General features: G+C 41.9%; 1 protein-coding gene across 1 annotated transcript in view; it reads left to right on the top strand.

Annotated features, from left to right (window-relative positions):
• Positions 1 to 22,827, top strand: part of gtpbp3 (GTP binding protein 3, mitochondrial) — a gene marked incomplete at its 5' end in the record, with an annotated part of 77,182 nt that overhangs the window by 41,738 nt on the left and 12,617 nt on the right. Inside the window, 2 exons of the mRNA XM_084311224.1 lie at positions 1,574 to 1,717; positions 10,062 to 10,227. Coding sequence (XP_084167350.1) covers positions 1,574 to 1,717; positions 10,062 to 10,227 — 310 coding nt within the window. The remainder of the gene's footprint in view (positions 1 to 1,573; positions 1,718 to 10,061; positions 10,228 to 22,827) is intronic.

Raw genomic sequence — 22,827 nt, 5'->3', positions numbered from 1 at the left:
TTGGTGGCACGGAATGCCTGGCTTATACCCTAGTAGAGTCAGCAACCATAATAGACTGCAGAAGTGACATTCCAGCCCCCCCCCCCTCCAAGTCTGCTTACAACTATGAATAAAACCAAAACATAACAGTGTATACATCTGTATTTCCCAGAGACACCTTGCTACAGTATATGTATAATGCAGTTTGCTTGATCTAACTGACCAGCCCCCCTGGAATCTGGCCGCTCTGTGGCAGCGATGTCCCAACTAGGATATTGGCTTAAAGAAGATAATTATTTACTTGCCATTTCCCTTATTTTGAATATTAAATTTTTCCGGGCAACTGATCCAGATCAGATCGAGCACAGGGGGTCTCTGTTGGTTTGTTTCTTTCTGTTCATATTCCAGCTCTTTTTCTTTTCAGCCTGGCCTTGGGCATGGCGACACATCCATAACCAATATCATTCAATCTTTATTTAATCTGGAAGGATCATTGAGAGCAAGCTCTCATTTACAATGATGTTGAGAAATACATAATAATAACATAATAAATACAAAAATAAATTTGTAAACCAATCACCAGAGCGAGTATGATAAGGTCCCGAGCTCCAATCCAGCAATGCTGTGATGTAGGGTGGGAGATCACCAACAAAAAACGTCAAGGCATTATTCAAATTTGCATAACATAGCCTATTTAACCAAATACGTGAAATTGATATTTGGAGTCGCTCCAAACTGGACACATTGTTTCCCACAGTTGAGAGGGAAAAAGGTTTTTGATGTCTTGATGTCTACAATCTGATAAGATATTAGTTCCCCTCCCACCCACTATACACAGACTTGGCTGACAGGAGGAGCATGTTCAGTGCTAGACTAACACTCCCAAGATGTAGCACTGAACGGCACAGGAAGTCCTCCATTCCGACAGCCATCAGACTTTACAATGCATCACTGTGCCTCACTGCATCACTGAGCACAGGGTGACAGTTACCATCTTCCTGGACTTTTACTTTTAAAACAACATTGTTCAATATTAGTATTACACTTACTGTACACTTATGTATATTTTTACTGTATATTTTATACTAGAATGTATATACATAACATAGGAAATGTGAATCCCGGACCGTACTTTATTATTATTATCTTATTGTTAGGCTTATTTTATTCTTTATTCTTAGGCAATTTTTTTTGTTATTTTTATTAGTTTGTTCTGTCTACCTAAATGTTTACTGTGAGAGATTTGTAGTGCCGAATTTCCCTCGGGATGATTAAAGTATTTCTATTCTATTCACTCAGGACCCGGGAGCACAAGGCTGTTTCGGGCATCCCCCTGATTTGACGAGAGTACTGATATGTTTGGACATGAACCCGTGTTTCAAGGGCAAAGCTTAATTGACTCATTATCTCTTTTCTGGACTGAAGAATGTCTCCATGAGGACATGTAGCAACAGGCCTCCTTTTTAGAGACCAGGGATTCCTTGAACAAACATTGAAGCTGAAGTTGAACCCTATGTCATGTCCTGTTCTCTCTCTCTCTCAATCTCTCTCTCTCTCTCTCTCCCCCTCCCCCCCCCCCCCCCCCCCCCCCCAGTGGACAGCTCAGTGTGTGACCTGCAGGCAGAGATAGAGAGGCACCTGAAGGACGAGAGGAGGGGTGAGAGGTTACGGAGTGGAGTTCAGGTGGTCATCGCAGGAGCCACCAATGCAGGGAAGAGCAGCCTCCTCAACACGCTGTGTAAGACCAGCAGCTTCAGCACGCACACACACACACACACACACACACACACACACACACACACACACACACACACACACACACACACACACTCACATGGGGAGCTGCACACTCGCACGTGCAGTCATGATGTATGTTCATTGTTTCATTCATTCATCAGATGGATATATTCCTTATTGTCCTTCAAGGGAAATGTGTTGCCAGTCTGCACATTACCTCACATGAATACATACTAGATAAGGTCACCTTTATTTATATAGCGCATTTAAAATCAACCAAAGTTGCACCAAAGGGCTTTACAGTATAAAGAAACAGACACATAGAAAATGCACAAGTCAATGCAATACAATAAATACACTAAATAGTCACAACAGGGCCAGGGATGTATGGCTTAACACATTGACCGCCGGGCATTGTGCCCATCTCATACCCCTCTCTGCCACCGTTAAAAGCCAATGGAGATGTTTACCTTCTTTGCAGGGCTATAACTTTTAAATGTTATTGCTATATTGACATTACTATGGCCCATTCAACATCTATTATCTATCGTTCAGGATGTGGGAACGTTATACTTTTTCATTCATACATTGTTGTGTTAATACCTTCGAGAATATAAGTATGTTTTTAATCTTTTCTGCTGTAATTCCAAAAACGCTATATAGGCCCAAACGCATATGATAGATTATCGATTGTCGTTTCTTTCCCATACACGCTATATTAAAAAATTCAAATGTATATGATCGGTATACATTATGCTTCTTAATGCGTGAAGGAAAGGGGGGGGGTCGTTTATAATTCCTTGATCATCAGTAACGGCTTTATGTAGTATGGGTGATATATTGATCAGATGGTTTGCAGTGAAATTAATAAACAATCGGGCTGAAAATAACGTTATATTCCCCTTACCGTGGGCCGATGAGACTGGCGGTGAAAGATCCCAATTATTCGACGCCGATCGCCTAGGTCCATTTCCGGTTTGTATGGCGCAATAAACGCCGAAATCATATCGATTATTAAGTTTAGAAAGCGATCCATATGTACTATAGTGTCTGTCAGGAGTCCCGTAGCGAGATGTGACTGCCGGAGGAATTTCATCGATGCACCGATGGTTTTGCGAGAGTGTAACTCGCCCGACCATCCACCAGGCGGCGGTATTGAGCCGTTGCAGTCAATCTAGGGTCAAGCTAGGGCATCGGGGGTTGGCTGGATGAATTATGAATGCCATGGCGAAAAAATTTAATATTGATCTCAAAAACACTGTACAGCGATCTTGGCAGACAACGCAACACCTTTTAACATATAATATTTAACATATGTATTCTATACAGCGATGCTGACCGGCACAGGAATCCAAAACACGTGCCACACATGTAAAATTATTTCACTCATGTTACTTTTCTCCCATGCTTTAATTGTGAATTTGAAGGTGGAAAACACAACACATCTTAACTCGGCACCAGACACCACATCCTTGATATCATCTCAGAACCACTTTTGAGGTGGAAAACAAGCCTTTATGCAACTGCATGTGCTGGCCAGTCTGATTGCGTATGTGGTGTTTCCATATTTGGCCCCCTTTTTTCTTTGGAAGACGTGGTTTATATTTGTTTGACATATTGCCTCCTGACATCATCTCGGTTTGTATACACAGCAAACTATATGGAGAGTTAGCTCAGTGGGAGTCCATCACTGCTTCCTATTAGAATAATAGACGTATTTATCAGACTTCAGATACATTCCTATTATTGTTTCCTATTGGGCTTTATCTGTCCCAGGCCTTGGCTTCACAGCCAGTCAGCGTGGAGTATTAATGATTTACTTGACTGTGTTTTCTTGGCTCGGGGGCAGAAAACTGGGATGTTGTAGTACTGTGGATGAACTAGGTAGTTCCTGAATACAGCTGAGGCAGCAAGGTTGGATGAACATATCCCAATGTTTTTGTTGAGGGCTGAGAAGAATGAAAGGTAGAATCTGTAATGCCATCAAACAGTGACCTCTTGCAGAGCCCCTCTTGGTAGTGCACTTTGTTTACATTCTATGTTTTGGTCTGACGTGTGGTAGGGGTGGGGGAAAGAATCTATACAGCAATATAACGCAATATTTTGCGTGCCGATATTATATTGATAGTGTTAGTGTATACTTTTTTTTAGCTTGACAATCTCATTTTACTGCAATAAACATATTGGAATGAAGTGAACAGGCTGAAAACATTATCTTATTTGATCAAACAGATTTTGCTTGCAGGTGTTAACAAAGTTTTCCTTTGGAGACATAATTCGCAGTTGAAAAAGATGATAAATAGCAATAAATCACAATATTGTGATATTACAATATGGTTACTCTAGTATTGTGATAATATCTTAGGACCTCTGGTGACAACAAGAAACAAAAAAGAAATATATATAGTTCAAGTTCAAGTTCTTTAATAGTTGTCATACAGAAGTACAGAATACTTTCATACAAAATGCTTCTTACTGTTACGCTCCAGAGACTGTGCTAGACAAGATAGTATCAAATAACATAATAACATAATATAGCATGAATTTAGAAGAAGAAAAATGAGGTCACAGTGTTCGGTATAGACATATGTACAATGTTCTGAGTTACCATATAATATACAATACACAATACTATGCAGTGTACTAATGTACAGTACTATCTAGTGCAAAGCAGAAATGGGATGAGGTACAATTTTAGGTACAATTTACAGTAAGGTGTACGGGTTGTAGTGCAATCCTTCATCCATAAATATAAAGTGTGGGGAGTGGGTGCTACAGTGTGTTTGTTTAAAGTGGGTGTGTGCTATAAAGTGTGTGGAGTGGGTGCTACAGTGTGTTTGTTTAAAGTGAGTGTGTGCGTGTGGATGTGTGTGCTATGTGCGTTTGGTGGTTGTTGTTGTGTAGTGTTCATTCATTGTTCGTTTAGCAGCCTGATGGCCTGGGGATAGAAGCTTCTTCTGAGTCTTTCTGTGCTCGCCTTGAGACTCCGGTATCGCTTGCCTGACCGCAGCAGTTCAAAGAGGCAGTTGTTCGGGTGACTGGAGTCTTTAATGATTCTCTTAGCCTTGCCCGTGCAACGCTTGTTGTAAATGTTCTGGAGGGTGGGGAGCCCCCCTCCAATTGTGCGTTCGGCTGAACGTGTCACTCTTTGTAGTCTGCTTCGGTCTTGTGCAGTGCTATTCCCAAACCAGGAGGTGATGTTGCCGGTCAAGATGCTCTCTATTGTACATGAGTAGAAGTTCTTAAGGATCTTCTGGCTGACTTGGAACTTCCTTAGGCGCCTGAGGAAGTAGAGGCGTTGTCGTGCCTTCTTCACAACACTGTCAATGTGTGTGGTCCATGTCAAGTCCTCGGATATGTAGGCTCCGAGGTACTTAAAGCTGTTGACTCTCTCAACCGGTGCCCCGTCGATGCTGAGGGGGCTGTAGTCCTTGACCCCCGACCTCCTGAAGTCCACAATCATCTCCTTTGTTTTGCTGACGTTCAGGGAGAGGCTGTTTTCCTGGCACCATCCCGCCAGGACCTTGACCTCTTCCAGGTAGGCCCTCTCGTCGTTGGCAGAGATCAGGCCCACCACCACTGTGTCGTCAGCAAATTTGATGATTGTATTGCTACTCCGCTGAGCCACACAGTATACAGTGTGTGTACAGGGAGTAGAGGAGGGGACTCAGAACACAGCCCTGGGGGGCCCCTATGTTGAGGGTGATGGATGAGGAGGTGCAGTTGCCTGCTCTCACCACCTGGGGTCTGCCAGTCAGGAAGTCCAAGACCCACTGGCAGAGGTCGTAGCCCAAGCCCAGGTCCCTGAGCTTGGCTATGAGTATGGAGGGGACTATGGTATTGAATGCCGAGCTGTAGTCGATGAATAGCATTCTCACATAGTTCCCCTGCCTCTTGTCCAGGTGTGATGCTGCTGTGTGCAGCACATGGGCTATGGCGTCCTCCGTGGACCTGTTGGGGCGGTATGCAAATTGCAGGGGGTCCATGTTGATGGGGAGGGAGGAGCAGATGTAGCCCTTTACTAGCTTCTCAAAGCACTTCATGGCTATGGAGGTGAGAGCTACAGGGCGGTAGTCGTTGAGGCAAGCAGGCTTGGATTTTTTGGGTACAGGGATAATAGTGGACTTCTTCAGGCAGGTGGGGATGACAGCCTGTTCTAAGGACAGGTTAAATATGTCAGTGAATACTGGGGCCAGTTGGTCGGCACAGACTTTTAGGACGCGGCCGGGGATGCCGTCCGGACCGGCTGCCTTCCTGATATTCACTTTTTTAAAGGTCCTCCTCACCTCATGCTCTGTTACCCTGAACACTGCGCCTCCATCAGCAGCCGACCCCCCCCCCCCCCCCCCATTGCCGTGGCTTGTGAGCTGGTGTTGTTATTACCAGCATCAAACCTCGCATAGAAGGTATTGAGGTCATTTGCTAAGGAGATGTCACTGTTCAGTTTGAGGGAGGCGCCTTTGTAGTCTGTCATCGTTTTGAGCCCCTGCCACATAGCTCTAGAGTCAGCTTGTTCAAACTGGAGTTCAATTTTATCCCTGTAGCGCCGTTTGGCCTCTGACACTGTCCTCCTTACGTTGTGTCGCGCCACCTTGTGGTCATTCATGTTGCCTGCCACTAGGCCGTCGTTGTATGCTTTGGTGCGCTCTCTCAGAGCTTCACGGACGGATTTGTCTACCCAGGGTTTTTGATTTGGGTAAACTTTCATTTTGGTAGTGGGGATTGTTTCTTTCACCCTAGTACAAACATAGTCCAGCACTGTTTCCGTGTAGACATTAATGTTATCTGTGTCGCGGAACACATTCCAGTCTGTGTAGTGAAACACTGACCGGAGCGTCTCCTCTGACGTCAAATCCCATTTCTGCACCTCTCGCAAGACTACAGGAGTGTATATATATGTCTTTATTGCATTTTTATGTACAAACTTTATTAAAAAAAATTATATGAAATTAAACCAACACCCACAACACGTTTTCTTGGAGGTCACTCTTTGACGGCATTACAGATACTACCTTCAAATGTAACGTTATTGGCTGTGGATGTTAGACAGAAGATGCAGTTCCTGAATACATCTCTGTAGAATGTTCCAAAATAACCCATGTTACTTTTGAGTTGGACTGTTGAAGTAGGGCTGGGCGCTATGGGCATACCTTACATGAGATACCAGCGCAGACACACCCATTATGTGTGGAGTTTGCTCCTGATCTGCTCCAGCGCAGTTGGCTCACGGAGCAGTCTGCACTCCTGACAGCGCTGTTGGCAGATATCAGGAAGGGGAAAAACAAGCCCGAAATAAGGCATAGATAGACATAAACGTATTTTTCACCATTAGTATTCTGTTAATTTCATATTGTATTTAGTTTACTTCGTAATGTATAGAGCTTGCTTAATTTGTATTTTCATGACACATTGGGCCTCATGCATGAAGCGATATAAGAACAGATTTCGTTCTTAACTAGCATTTCATCTTATTTTGTTCTTACCTGGGATTCAGCAATGTTTTCTTATTGTTGCTTTTCTCTCAGGCAAGACCAAATTCTAAGAGTGGTCGAGAGCACTCTTACCCATATAAGAAAATCGTACCAAAAAAAGAAAAAAAAAAGCATACCATTGGTTAATTGCTGGCGGCTAGGTGGTGTAGTGGTCTAAGGCACTCGCCACCAGTGTGGAGACGCTAGGATTCGCGTGTTCGAATCCAGCTCTCCACATTGTTTTTCAGTTTGGCTGGTCGTCCGCAGTAATACACATTGGCCGTATTACGGGGAGGGAAAAACTGAAGGGTGGGGATCGAACGTTGTGAACAAGCGACTCCTACAAGTCGGTTGGTGCGCCTGCGCAGTAGAATCAGGAAGTGTCGGGGGCAGCGTGAGCCTCCCACGCGTTACTCCTCGACACTGAGAGGTCGAGCTGCGCAGGTGAAAAGATGCGACTGCTGTTACCTCAAGTACCGGAGGGGACTTGTGCTATGTATGACTTAGTCCTCACTGCAGCCGGCTTGTGGGAGGCAAGAAACAGCGTTCGTGACAGGGGAGGGTTGAATTGGATGATACGAAATTGGGATGGGAGAAAATATAGAAAATGGGAGAAAAAGTGGATCAAAAAAAAACCATTGGTTAATTGCTCCCAAATACGACTTAAAAAATACAGAACTTTTAAAATAATAATAATTATTATTATTATTTATTATTATAACTTATTGCATGCGTTCTGTCTGAAATGGATTATATATTGCTGTTAGAACAGTTATGCTCTGGCCGCCCAGGCCATTGATTGATTGGAGATTTTATTAACAGATTGCAGAATGGGTACAATACAGTATGGCTCAATACACACAATTGCTAAGGGGATGCAGACCAGAGAAATACTTTCGTCTTGTTTACATCAGGGTCCCCCATTTTCAATTCATAATGACATTTATGACATACACAACATACAGATATACAGATATATATCATGACATTTATCATGCCATACATGACATACAAATATACAGTACTGTATACGTAGCATAGAACGCATATTTAGAGATTGTCTATATCAGTGGTTTCCAAACTTCTTGTTTATGCGGACCAGTAGATTGTTATCAAGAACATTTGCGGACCACCTCGTATGCAAACAGTAAAACAATTATAAATAAACAACTGACTTTGACCAGCGTTGCAGGCACTGCGTTCCGTTTTCAGAGTGGATTTGAGAGCAGTCTGACTTGGAGCATGCACTGTACTATAGTATGCGCACTGCCAGTCAGGCTTATGCAGAGATATTCAGACTCTAGATCTATTTGCAGAACCAGATGAGTGGCTGCTTAACCGTTAAGTATTTCCCAACCTATACTGTGCGATTGGCTCTTGACAAGCGCACAGTAGTCGGTTCAGTATTGACAAAGCCTACTTTGCTGGAATGATTAATTTTGCACGTACTGTATACAGTACGTGTGTGTGTGTGCGCGCACTGCGGGAGGTGGCCAGAAGCGCGCAACTACTATTATATTACTACTATATTAATACCACTATATAGCTATAGGTGCTGTATGATGACAATACATTTGATTCCTATCTAATTTTGATCCATCGCAAAGCGCTCCAGCGCCTGAATACGACCGGGGGATCCGCTCATACAATGCAGACCCAAGTTCGCACACGGCTCTCGTATTATAATGAGCCCGTGAGGCGTGTCTCTGTATGCAAATGACTTGCGTGAGAACGCACATCCCCGTTTAGAATGAGTGGGATTCATCATTCAACAAATCTGGGTAAGAACAGATTTGGACTTTAAGAACGGCTTGATGAATGTGGCGGTGGCTTTTCTTATTGTTCTCTTAACAGACAGGTAAGCAAGAATATAAGAAAAATAATAAGAGAGTATTGTTGAATGAGGCCCATTGCATCCTGTGTTTTTGTCACTATCTTTCGTCATTGCATTTGTTTGTGTAACCGAGGAATAGTCCGCCTATACTTTTACACTATAGTAATATAAAATCACGGGAGACAAAACGGGTTTTCCTTTATTTCTCTCCTCCTCCTCCACTCCAAAAACACAACCACCGACTTCTCACAGGCGTGCAGACAGGCCAGGCGCGTGCCCCCACTCTTCCCCAAGACAAAAACCCCAAGAGGGCGTGCCACTCCACCTAATAACGTCCGCCTCAATAATAATATAGAACACATTAAATAGCTTACATACCCCCCCCCCCCCCCCCCCCCCCCTCCAAAAAGAAATCAAGAAATGGATAGGGAGCATTTTTGGACGAGGCTCATTTGCATAGAAAGGGGACATATTCCGCCCATATATAACTCATTTAAATACGCACCAATTGCACCAGACGCAATGCTGATGGAACACAGTTCCCACCTCATTTCACCCGTTGCACATCCTCTGTGGATAGCAAACTGAGTTTCAGAGCGATATGCACTGGCTTTGCATCGGAAAAAGCCGTGCAAACCCTTTGTGGATCCCGCCCTAGGTGTTACCAAGCCTGGAGGGTCATGTGGCTAGAAGGTATCCACATTACAGCCGCGTTGCATTGTGGACTCTTCACATGACCTGTCTGACGTCACGGCAGCTTAATGGAACTCTGCTGTATACTACTGCAAGGAGTATTTTTTAGATGAACTATTATTTACTATTTTACTGTATTGTATCACCTTGGGAAGTCTATTTTGTGATGGGTCTATCTGAAATAAATCTATGTATAGGAAACACTTGAGTGATTACATAACAATATTTACAGCAACATTTAGTGAGATTCCAAATTAACCCGGGATGTATTTGTATTATTATTGTCTTACATAATTGTCTATTGGGTTCATCCCTAATGGTGACTTACAATATCTTTCTGTCCATAGGCCAGCGGCCGGCAGCCATAGTGTCCCCCATTGCGGGGACAACCAGGGATGTAGTGGACACGTCTCTGGACATCGGAGGTTTCCCTGTCCTCCTGAGTGACACAGCCGGCCTCAGGGATAGTACCGACCTGGTGGAGAGAGAGGGGGTCCGCCGGGCACGAGAGAGGTAGAGGAGGATCACCATAAGCACTTTGAGTGACAGTCATCCACACAATCTGCGACTGGCACAGAGAGAGAGAGATAGAGAGAGACTTAGGGGGATACTAATATATTTTGCCGCGGGGGGGCATAATCCCACGGGACAATGCATTGGTAACTTGTTTCAAATGACAATATATACCTCTGTGATTATTATTGTACGGATCGGAATATGGGCGTGCGCGTGGGAGCATGCGCAAAGATATTACAGTGATATGCTGGTGCTCCCGACTGCCTGCGAGGGAGAGAGAGAGATAGAGAGTAGGGATGTCCGATATTATCGGCCTACCGATATCGGCATTAAAATGTGATATCGGAAAATATCGGTATCTGTTTTCAAATTTTATTTTTATTTTTTTACATTTCTATAACCTTTATTTACCCAGGCAAGCAAGTAAGAACAAATTCTGATTTAATTTATTGTCAAAAGTATGCATAATGTTGTGTTAATTCCACAACAAGAGATATGTAATGTTAATTACCTGAAATTATTCCATTTTTTGGGGGAGGGAAACCCTGCATATATCGATATCGGTTGATATCGGTATCGGAAATTAAGAGTTGGACAATATCGGTATATCGGTATCGGTATCGAGCATCTCTAATAGAGAGGGAGAGAGAGAGAGAGAGGGACACACGGAGGCACGGAGCACTTACACACAACCTGTGTAAACGCTCCGTGTGTGTGTTTGAGAGAAGACAGGCCCCTCTCTCTCACTCTCCGTCTCTCTCTCTCGCTCGTCCGCGGAGATAACGTCGTACGACGGGTTTCAAGTTCATGCAAATTCTGCCAATAACGGCGTACGACGTGATTCTGATCATAATTTCATATTTTCGCCATGGTATTCATATTTCACTCACGGAGCCTTGTCATATGGTGCGTCTCCCTATTCCGTCCGGCCACTCGTTTATCGTCCCTGGACTCAAGACACACACCGTGGATATGGATCTTTGCCATAACTCAATAATCCACATGATTTGGGCGTATATTAGTATTATACAAACCGGAACTGGATCGCATCGATCCACATCACATAACTGGGATCTGTTTGCTCCACTCTCATCGCCCAACGCTACGAGATAGCTGCCGTGAGTTTCAGCGTTTTTCTTTATCATTTTCGATACAAACTGCTCTGATCTATATATCACCCATACTACATAAATCATTTAACGTCGGTCACGGAATTATAAACGACCCCCCCCCCCCCCCCCCCCCTCTCTCTGTTCACCCGCGGATGATCAGTCATAACGTTTAGGACCATGTACAGTTGACATTTTTAATATAACGTTGATCGGTATCAAACGGCATTTGATAATCTAATATATGCATTTATGTCTATATCTCACGTTCTAGGAAATACTGCAGAAAACGATAAAAACATATTTATACTCTAGACGGTATTTTCGTATGAATGTGTGAATGAAAAAGTAAAACGTTCCTACATCCTGAACGATATATAATCGATGTTGAATGGGCCATAGTAATGTCAATTTAGCAATACAATTTAAAAAGTTATAGCCCTGCAAAGAAGGTGAACATCTCCATAGACTTACAGTACTGGCAGAGAATGGTATAAGATGATCAAAGTGGTGGCAGGGAATGGGTTAAGTAGCATGGTTTTAGGAGCACACTGCTACTTAAACGAAAATGGTCGCACTGTACAACCTTGGTTGCAGCACAAACCAAAGTGACACAAACCACAGCTAATTCTGGGGTCCAATCGAAGTGGGACAAAAAGAAAATCGAAATACTCAAACAGTAGTATTGCAATAACAAATAGAAACATTTATTGCAACTGCAATGAGGGTGGTACATTCTCTCAAGGAAAGGAACAGTCTTAAAAAAAATTAAAGTTTTTTTTATTTGATCGATTTATTCAACAAATTAAAATACGGGCGGCTGAGTGGCGCAGTGGGCAAGGTGCTCGCCACTAACACAGGAGATGCTGGTATCGAGCCCAGCTCTCTGCGTTGCTACCGGCTTGGCCGGCCGTCATACTAACACAATTGGCAGTGTTAGAGGGTGGGAAAACCGGTGGGTGGGGATTGGACGTTGTGGACAGCGACTCCTACAGGTCGGTTGGGTGACGCCGGTACGGCGGAAACAGGAAGTATCGGGGGCAGCGTGAAAAGATGCGACAGGCTGCCTCCTCGTGTACCGGAGGGGACACGTGATACAAGGCTTGTATCCTCACTACAGCCGACCAGTGGGAGGCATAGTCTAGCAACGTTCAAGACAGGGGAGGGAAGAATTGGAAATACGAAATTGGGATGGGAGAAAAAATTGAAAATGGGGAGAAAAAGTGGATCAAAAATAAATAAAAAAATGTAAATACAATTCAGCCATAATAATTATAATAAATTCAATTTGTAACGCACTTTATATTTGTGACAATCTCAAAGTGCTACATGAAAGGAGTTAAAGATAAAAAAGAATTAAATGAATCAAAACAATTAAAATGAATAAAACAACCAATGAAATGGAAGAAACATTCAGATAAAAAATAATAATAATAATAAGAATAAAAAAAACACACAAGGAATTTAGGCAAATGCCTTGTTAACACTTTGAGTGCCGAAAGACGTGTTAAGACGTCATTCCTAGCCATGCTCAAGTTGCCGAAGACGCCGTAACTCGTCTTTGATATCAATATTTCAAAAATCTGTGATCGGAATCATATTTTCCATCCGCTGGCCTGAGACCCACCAAAAAGCCCCACTGAACTCTCTAGCGCAGTGGTTCTCAAACTTTTTACACCAAGTACCACCTGAGAACGTAGCTGGCTCTCCAAGTACCACCATATGACCGGCGTTAAAATACAGTCTATTCAGCTATGCACAGTTCACGCAGGAGGCAAATGTATTCCTAATACCATTATTTATTGTTAACTTTTGTCAGACACAGCCACAATGTACAAAGGGATAGCAAACGCTTCCACACATGCAAGAACAACTGTATTTCAGCAAATGTACTTAATTCTCTCTCTCTCTCTCTCTCTCTCTCTCTCTCTCTCTCTCTCTCTCTCTCTCTCTCTCTCTCTCTCTCTCTCTCTCTCTCTCTCTCTCTCTCACACAGCAAGCAATTGTCCGTCACACACTCTCTCTCTCTCTCACACACACACACACACACACACACACACACACACACACACACACACACACACACACACACACACACACACACACACACACACACACACACACACACACACACACACAATTATTTTGTTACAAAAACTTAATTTCCTGCATTCTGGTGCAGGCATTTTTGAATTTTTACCCTTTAAATGCCAGTGTTTGTGATGGGCATCACAAATTATTGTAAAAAAGAAAAGAAAACACATATTCAATACATTTTTGAATGGCTACCATTTAAATGCCAGTTTGTGTGATGGCATCACAAATTATTGTTAAAAAAAACACAAAAAGTAAAATATTTACAATATATCAAATGCAAAGTACATTTTTCTGGGGGGGATTATTACAGGCTAGGCATGTGTCAATGATTAGCAGCAACACATATTTTGATGGATTTTTTGTAATGTCAGATTTAACACCAACTCTTTTCAGAAAAGTGGGAGTATTTAATTTTTTATCTGACATTACAAGAAATCTAAAAATAAATGGTTATGATCAGGGCTGAAGTTGAATTAAAGATTTATGACTGTTTAGACTGCATTACTCTCTGTCACAGTGATCTCCTGGTTGTTCCCCACTGAGACTATCTAACTATCGCGCTGCCGCAACCAGAAACACTGGCCTGGCCTGCTTATAAGTTCAGTGGCCTGACTGCAAAAAAAAAAAAAAAAAAAATTTTTTAGCTTTTTTGGAAATGTTTTCAAGTACCACCAGCAGTACCACCAAGTACCACTAGTGGTACGCGTACCACAGTTTGAGAACCACTGCTCTAGCGGTTCAAGAGCGCCATCTGGTGGCCGATCGGCGCAATCGCCAAACAGGAAGCCATATGGGTGAAGTGCTGTTTACCCATATTACTTCCGGGCACTCTCTATAGCTCCCGGCACTCACGCTCGATACAATACATAGCGATCCGTTGCCAATAACTCGATAAACAACATGATTTGGACGTATATACTATTATACAACCCTGGAAATGGACCGGATATTTCTACATCCCATAATAGGAAAATGTCTGTTCCACGCTCATCGCCCAACGGCGCGAGGAAGATACGGTAAGATTCAGCGTTATATTTCAATGTGTTCGATACTAACTGCTATGATGAACATTTGACCCACATTAGATTAATTGTATAACGCTGCCCACGGAATTATAAACGCCCCCTCGGCCATCCGGTCAACATCAGATGACGTGTAGTAACTTCCAGAAGTACGTGCCGTTGAAATTTATTATCTGGCACAGATCGCTACCAAACTGTATTTCATCATCAATATAATGCATTTGGAGCTATAAATCACGTTCTGGAGAAAGCTGCAGAAAGAGATGAAAACATACTTATACATTAGACCATATTTTAGTATGAATATGTGAATGAAAAAGTTTAACGTTGCTTCACCCTGAACAATACATATAGGACTTTGAATGGGCCCTAATAATGGCAATGTAGCAATAGGATTTAAAAAGTTATAGCCCTGCAAAGAAGGGGAACTTCTCCATAGACAAATAGAGCTGGCAACCCATGGTATATAATGAATTTAACCTCCGGCACCCAAAGTGTTAAAAAGAAATGTTTTTAGTCCCCTTTTAAAATCCTCAACGGACTGTGGTGCTCTCAAATGGTCTGGGAGGGCATTCCACAGCCGAGGCGAAGAACTCATTCTCATTGTCGTCCTGAAGTCAGTCAGGCCAGGCAGGAAATAGTTTCAAATACAATTGGCAGCACAACACAACCTATACCTGTAAACAAAACGCACATTACTCATCAGGTATAGTGACCTTCCGGTGGAGCTGCCAGTGCCACCCGTTTTCTACTGGACTTTGTCCAACGGACGTTTTCTAAGAGGCCTCTTGAAGCACCGGAGGGTAGAAATAGATACCATTTGTTCTTCTGCATGTGTACTGAGAGAATAACTTCCTCCACCCCTACACTCAGTCACGGTCCCTGCGATCCACGGACACTGGTCAGCTCTCCATCCCCCGAACCAGATTGCGGACGTTCGGGGACAGAGCTTTCAGTGTGGCAGCTCCCACCCTCTGGAACTCCCTCCCCGCAGAACTCCGCACCGCCCCAACTCTGGACTCATTTAAAAAACTGCTCAAAACCCACCTTTTCAACTTGGCCTTTAACCCCTAATTTCTCACTCTATATGTATATGTTGTGTCTGTCCACTATGTTTGTTCATTTGTCATCTCCCCCCCCCTATGTAAAGCGACCTTGGGTCTTATGAAAGGCGCTATATAAAACGAAGTTATTATTATTATTATTATTATTATTATTATTATTATTATTATTATTATTATTATTATTATTATTATTATTATTATTATTATTGTCATGGTTCTAAAATGTTGCGGCCTAAAATTGGCCACACTAGCTCTCTTGTGTTACGGCTATAATGTGAATCCATGACTCAGTTGAAAATAGCCTGCAAGTAATTCAGTCAAAGGCCATGCGCAATCTTAAAAAAAAAAATGTATAATTTATTTACTTAATGCTGTCCTAACGATGAGGGAGCTCACTGGGCTTAGGGAGAGGAAAAGATACATCATGTTTAAAGCCATATCATTTTAACTGTTTACTATTTTTTAAACATTTTTTTACCCATGTTTAACATTCATAGCCTATTCTCAAGATATCTGTAAAAAATTACACATATTTTCGAATTTTAACCACTTAAATTAGTGTTTGTTTGATACCACGTCAGTTTTTATTGAAAAAATATGTCTTTTCATCGAAAAAGACGGATACTTGTTTGTTTTGACCATATTTCTAATATTTATTTTTGATAAAGACCAATTAGGAATATCTCGACGAATTACCTCTGAATATGAATCAAAAAAAATATTAAAGATTCGCTCATTAGTTCGACCACAAACGCAGTTGAGGCGAAACTTTACCAAGTGGGCAACTGCGAATTGCGTTTCAAAAGAAACGACTACATGTTGTTTTTGACCATATTTCTAATATTTATTTTTGATAAATACCAATTAGGAATATCTCGACGAATTACCCCTGAATACGAATCAAAAAAAATATTAAAGATTCGCTCATTAGTTCGACCACAAACGGCGTTGATGCGAAGGTTCTGTCTTGAAAATTCACTCGCTTCCCGAGTCACCCCCCCCCCCACCACAACAGAGTTTTTCATCGAAAAAGACGGATGAATGTTTGTTTTGACCATATTTCTAATATTTATTTTTGATAAAGACCAATTAGGAATATCTCGACGAATTACCTCTGAATATGAATCAAAAAAAATATTAAAGATTCGCTCATTAGTTCGACCACAAACGCAGTTGAGGCGAAACTTTACCAAGTGGGCAACTGCGAATTGCGTTTCAAAAGAAACGACTACATGTTGTTTTTGACCATATTTCTAATATTTATTTTTGATAAATACCAATTAGGAATATCTCGACGAATTACCCCTGAATACGAATCAAAAAAAATATTAAAGATTCGCTCATTAGTTCGACCACAAACGGCGTTGATGCGAAGGTTCTGTCTTGAAAATTCACTCGCTTCCCGAGTCACCCCCCCCCCCACCACAACAGAGTTTTTCATCGAAAAAGACGGATGAATGTTTGTTTTGACCATATTTCTAATATTTATTTTTGATAAAGACCAATTAGGAATATCTCGACGAATTACCTCTGAATATGAATCAAAAAAAATATTAAAGATTCGCTCATTAGTTCGACCACAAACGCAGTTGAGGCGAAACTTTACCAAGTGGGCAACTGCGAATTGCGTTTCAAAAGAAACGACTACATGTTGTTTTTGACCATATTTCTAATATTTATTTTTGATAAATACCAATTAGGAATATCTCGACGAATTACCCCTGAATACGAATCAAAAAAAATATTAAAGATTCGCTCATTAGTTCGACCACAAACGCAGTTGAGGCGAACGTTACGAAGCGCTCAGCGGTTCGAAATGTTGTTTGACCATATTTCTAATATTTATTTTTGATAAATACCAATTAGGAATATCTCGACGAATTACCTCTGAATATGAATCAAAAAAAATATTAAAGATTCGCTCATTAGTTCGACCACAAACGCAGTTGAGGCGAAACTTTACCAAGTGGGCCACTGACCTGCATTATCCTCCGGGCGCTCGATGTACTGCCCCGGCCAGAATATTCGGCTCGGCTCGCTGGTGAAACAAGGACCAGAGGTGATCCGCGCAGTACACTTCCTCGTTGGCGCGTGCCGCCTATGGGGGTCCTGTTTTTTCGGCGTGTGGCGCGCTGCAGACTGCGCGGTCCGGTCGCCTCTGGTTCTGTCTTGAAAATCCACTCGCCGGCCCCCCCCCCCCACCACAAAACCTGTGTGCCGAGTTTCAAGCACTATCAGCCCGCCACAGTCTATTCACCTCCCCTGACTTGTGGCAAAGTTATCTGTGGAGCAATGACGCCACCATGAGTTTTACATCGGTAACAGCACACCCCAGCAATGGCAGGGTCCTTGTCTCGTGGAATATTCAATGCATGGCAAGATATATAGAGAATTGAACGAATAAGAGCAGATTTAAAAATGCTTAAAAATGCCGTTTTAACGTTGGAGTGGATGGGAGTAGAAATAGTAACTAGGGGTGAAGAAGGCACTAAATCTGTCTCTCCTATTTCTAGAGTGTTTCATGTTCTAAGCTTTTCACACAATGAACATATATGTAAAATTAAGATATTTACCCAATTTCATGAAATAATAATAAACACAGACACCGCTGTGCTCACACACACACTCAAAATATTTCAAAAAAGTAGAAAAAGCGACTAGGACAGCACAAGGGTTAAACTGTGTTGTGATGTATTATAGAACATTTGTTTCCATACACCGTTGCCAACGCATCCCTGTGAATCTTCACTAGAAGTAACTAAGAACAGGATGATCTCGTCATTCCTCATCTACAGAAAAACCTTGGAGTTCTAGCAGCTCTCTCTCTCTAGACGGAGAGAGTCTGAACAGAAACTGCAAAAGTCGTCTTGCGGTCTCACTTTTAATTTTGCGTTTAGACTAGTGTTTTGGGGTGGAATTCTCCGTGCAGACGAGGCTGTAACAACTCGAGACAACGGAGCCCCGCTGTCACACGATTGGCGCATATGTCACATGACGTGCTGTGAAGACCCGCCCTACTCTGCCTCTGATTCGCAGAGTGTGGGTGGGGAATGTGATTGGACCAAAGCAGAGTCACTCACAGACAGTGGGTCCAGTCATAATAGTTGTGATAGCCGCGGGACAGATTCTTGTGTATTTAAAAGTACTGCCAATGTAGCCTTCAGGTGATCGCCATGGATAGAATCAGACATGCTTTGTTTACGCTTCTAGGCTACTGGCGCATGCCTGTGATGTAAGCAGTAGGCGCGACGAGAGCCTTGACGACCCTTTCGTCATCGTTTTATGCGGTTTGACAGTTTAGATGAGAGAGCAAAGGTTTACCGTTTCTAGGAATTCCACCCTGGAAGGTGGTCTCACTTTTTTACGGTTTCACCCCGTAAAAACGCTGTTTCCGTATAAACGAAAGGCACATCTGAAAAAATATTTTTGCGGATTCACCTGCTAGCGTTTCCGTCTAAACGGGGCCTGAGACTCCCAGGAAAGGAGCGTGTGGAAAAACACAGAATGGACCGTAGTCACATGGCGGCCATTTTGCTCTTATGTCATGCTGTCAGGTTGGGATTTCTTTCCACCCTGTAGGTCAATGACCCTCTAAAGAGAAATGGTACAATTATTATACATATTTTTTTTACCTGAGACTCATTGGCCTTGGCTAATTTTCTGTGAAGAACAAAAGGACACATTTTCATTGAGCACACACTGTGCACCTTCCCTACACATTTATATTACATATGTGATGTTCAGGTGAGGGAATTGTGAAAACAAATAAACATGGTAAAGATTCAACAAAGGTTCACTGTGTGCTTTCACGGTCTGCCTCCAGCTTCTTTTATTTATAAGATAAGATACGATAAGATCCCCTTGGGAAAATATGGGCATAGCAGCATGGGGGAGGGGAGGTACAGGTATTGGAAGGGTAATAGTAAAAAGACATAAATGTAGGCAATACAATTAGATTTGAATATTAAAATATGAGAATATAAACAGTGTAAACAATCAAGAATATAAAACAGTGTAAACAATCAAATTAAATCTGAATAAAAATATGAGGGAAAATGCCCTATCGGTTATAGTATACATTACAATAAATCTAGGCAATACATTTATAATTATATTTTTTTAGATAAATATGATCTATTCCATTCATGTCTTGATTATAATTAATAATTTTTTTTACAGACATCACATTTTATCACAAAAACTAATATCACATGTATTGACAAATGTGATCTAGCAGAGGTAAATGGCAAATATTAACCATATACGGTATACTGTCTAGATTGCCTGTTATTGAGATAAAGTATTTTTACATGAATTGTTATGGCTTTATTGTTTTAAAATCCCAATAACGTTATGGGTCCACCAGACCCCGTGAACATAATGTGAGTAACAAAAACATGAACACCACTCAAGGCTTGAATTCAAATTAAATCAGATTTTCATTTGAATGTAAAAAAAATTATAATAATAATAAAAAAAAATCCAGATCGACTTGATCATTCTATCAAGATGTATCTCCGTTCCACAGATCATAAAAAAAAACGACAGCCTTGAGAATGTGAGGCTGTCAGCTTTTGGGGGGGCGGGAGAGAGAGCTGTTATTTCAGCTTAAAGTTAGTAGAACATTGGGAGTTAGTGTGCAGAGGAGTATCTTCCTGTGTATTGGTCGACGCATCGCAGGACAAAGAAGGAAGTATTGTCTGCATTTTCCTTTTTTCTTTTTTATGACAATACAGAACAAAATGTCCAAGACGCTCGGATGAAGTCCCTGCAAACAAAGAAAGGAAGAAATAAGTCAATGCTTTTTCCCCGACACATATGTTGTATTTTGGAAGCGGCCACGCCATGCCTCCAGCGTGTATACATTCACTGACCCCTGGCTATAAATATCTGCTCTGAACACCCCCAGGAGGTTGTGCAACCAAGTGCCATCAGTCCCAATTTCATAATATTTGCCAGGGACCAATATGGTTTATTGTGAGGCTGATATCCGATTATATTTCTTAAATTTTCTATTTTTATTTTTTAAATGTGGTAAATAGCTCTACTGTACATTCCGACAGCCATCACTGATATGGAGTGTTTGGTCAGTAACATGGATCTCACAGTCCCTCTGCTCTGCAGTAAACAGTAAATACATTTTCTGGTATCCCGTTCCCACTTTATACAATCAGGAGAGAAAACCCTAGATGTTTTTAGTTATTTCATGTTAATGCCTTGTTTAATGACATGTTAATGACACGTTAATGACATGTTTAATGACATGTTAATGCCATGTTTTATGACATGTTAATGACATGTTTAATGACATTTTAATGCCATGTTTTATGACATGTTAATGACATGTTTAATGACATTTTAATGGCATGTTTAATGCATGTTAATGACATGTTTAATGACATGTTAATGACTTGTTGTAACATGGAGAGGCCTCGGCTACAGCGATGGGGCCCTGGCTCAGATCTCTGTAGAATGGCGAGCTAACAAAGTATTTACTGTATACAGAGTGAGTAGACAGAACTAAGTGGAGCATTGACATACATAATATGAATTATAGATATGATGTACAGAGATATCTGGGAATGATGTAGAGATATTTGTGTGTGTGTGTGTGTGTGTGTGTGTGTGTGTGTGTGTGTGTGTGTGTGTGTGTGTGTGTGTGTGTGTGTGTGTGTGTGTGTGTGTGTGTGTGTGTGTGTGTGTGTGTGTGTGTGTGTGTGTGTGTGTGTGTGTGTGTGTGTGTGTGTGTGTCAGAAAGTGAGAGTATAGATACTATGAGAAGGATGTGTGTGTGTGCATATGTGTACAAGTAGAGCGAGAGAGCGCGGGTGGGGCAGTAGTGTGTGTAGATAGATCTGTCTGGGAGTGAAGGCTGTGTGTGTGTGTGTGTGTGTGTGTGTGTGTGTGTGTGTGTGTGTGTGTGTGTGTGTGTGTGTGTGTGTGTGTGTGTGTGTGTGTGTGTGTGTGTGTGTGTGTGTGTGTGTGTGTGTGTGTGTGTGTGTGTGTGTGTGTGTGTGTGTGTGTGTGTGTGTGTGTGTGTTAGAAAGGGAGAGAGAGAAGTGTGTTGGTAAATTTCCATGTCATTCTTCAAACAAAAGTCCTTGTCTGTGTTATTATCGTGTTCCCTTGGCACGTGCGTTAACCTGTATGAAAGGTCCACTGATCCGCGAGCGACTGATGAATGCGACTAAAGAATGGGCATACCTGTCCAGCTGCTTCCACTGTTTACACCAGGGACCAATAGCATAATTTCTAGACCCCCCCCCCCCCCCCCCTCTCCCCAACTCTGTGTCATACAGACAGGCCAAAAAGACAGACACGAGAAAGAAAAAGAAGAAAAATTTTGGCACATTGGCACGAACCGACACTGCTGAGACCTTTAAACACACAAGAATAGCATTTTGCTATGATGCCCCTCTAGCTCATGGAATGAACTCCAACAACCCTTTCACTACCACACTACAAAGGTTTTCCCCTTTCACTGTGACACTACAGAAGGTTAACCCTTTTACTGCCACACTACAGATGGTTAACCTTCTGTAGTGTGGTAGTGAAAGGGTTCAAGCTTGAGATTCTCCCCTCTGTTGCAGAATTTAAAACCTTGATCTCCAACCATTGCCAATCAAGTTATACATGTTTTAATTTATTTACTATCTTTACTTTTGCCTCGCCTTATTGTCTTATTGTTATGATTTTATATGCTGTGTGATTTTATGAAATTGTTCTTATTTCTGTATGTACACTCGACGTGACTGTAAATGAGGGAAACCTCAGTTGCCTTTCGAGTTTAAATAAAGGTTTGAAAATATTTTATGCTTATGAATTTGATGCTAGTGAGAGAAAAACAGGCATATCAAAGGTTGTGTACATTATCCCGTGTTTCTGTATCTCAGTCGTGAGTGTGGCACTAGTGTAAACGTGCAAAGGGTTGATTTAGCGAGTGCAAGGGGTGTGCTGACAGTGTAAGGGTGCGTTTGGTATTTTGGTCTTTACCTGTCAGGCAGGGGAAACTGGATTCGTCTTCCAAATCATCTAGCTAGCAATCACACCAGTGGATCTCACTGGTTCATGGTCGCTAAAAGCATAGGGATGGATCAACAATGGGCAAGCAGAGACAGAATGGTGAACCTTGACACCAAATTATGATTTCTATTTTCCTTTTTCAGGCTGTTTAGCTTGATTGAACATTGGAGACTTCTAATGCTCAATATTGACAATAGGAGACTTCCAATATGCATGACTAGATGCATGATTGAAGAACGCACCTATACCAGATATCTATACCAAATATGTTGATGTTTTTGT

Source organism: Notolepis coatsorum (genome assembly GCF_963971535.1).
Source record: "Notolepis coatsorum genome assembly, chromosome: 3".
Taxonomy (NCBI): Eukaryota; Metazoa; Chordata; class Actinopteri; order Aulopiformes; family Paralepididae; genus Notolepis; species Notolepis coatsorum.
The sequence above is the reverse complement of the archived record's forward strand: the minus strand, read 5'-3'. Positions and strand labels throughout refer to the sequence as shown.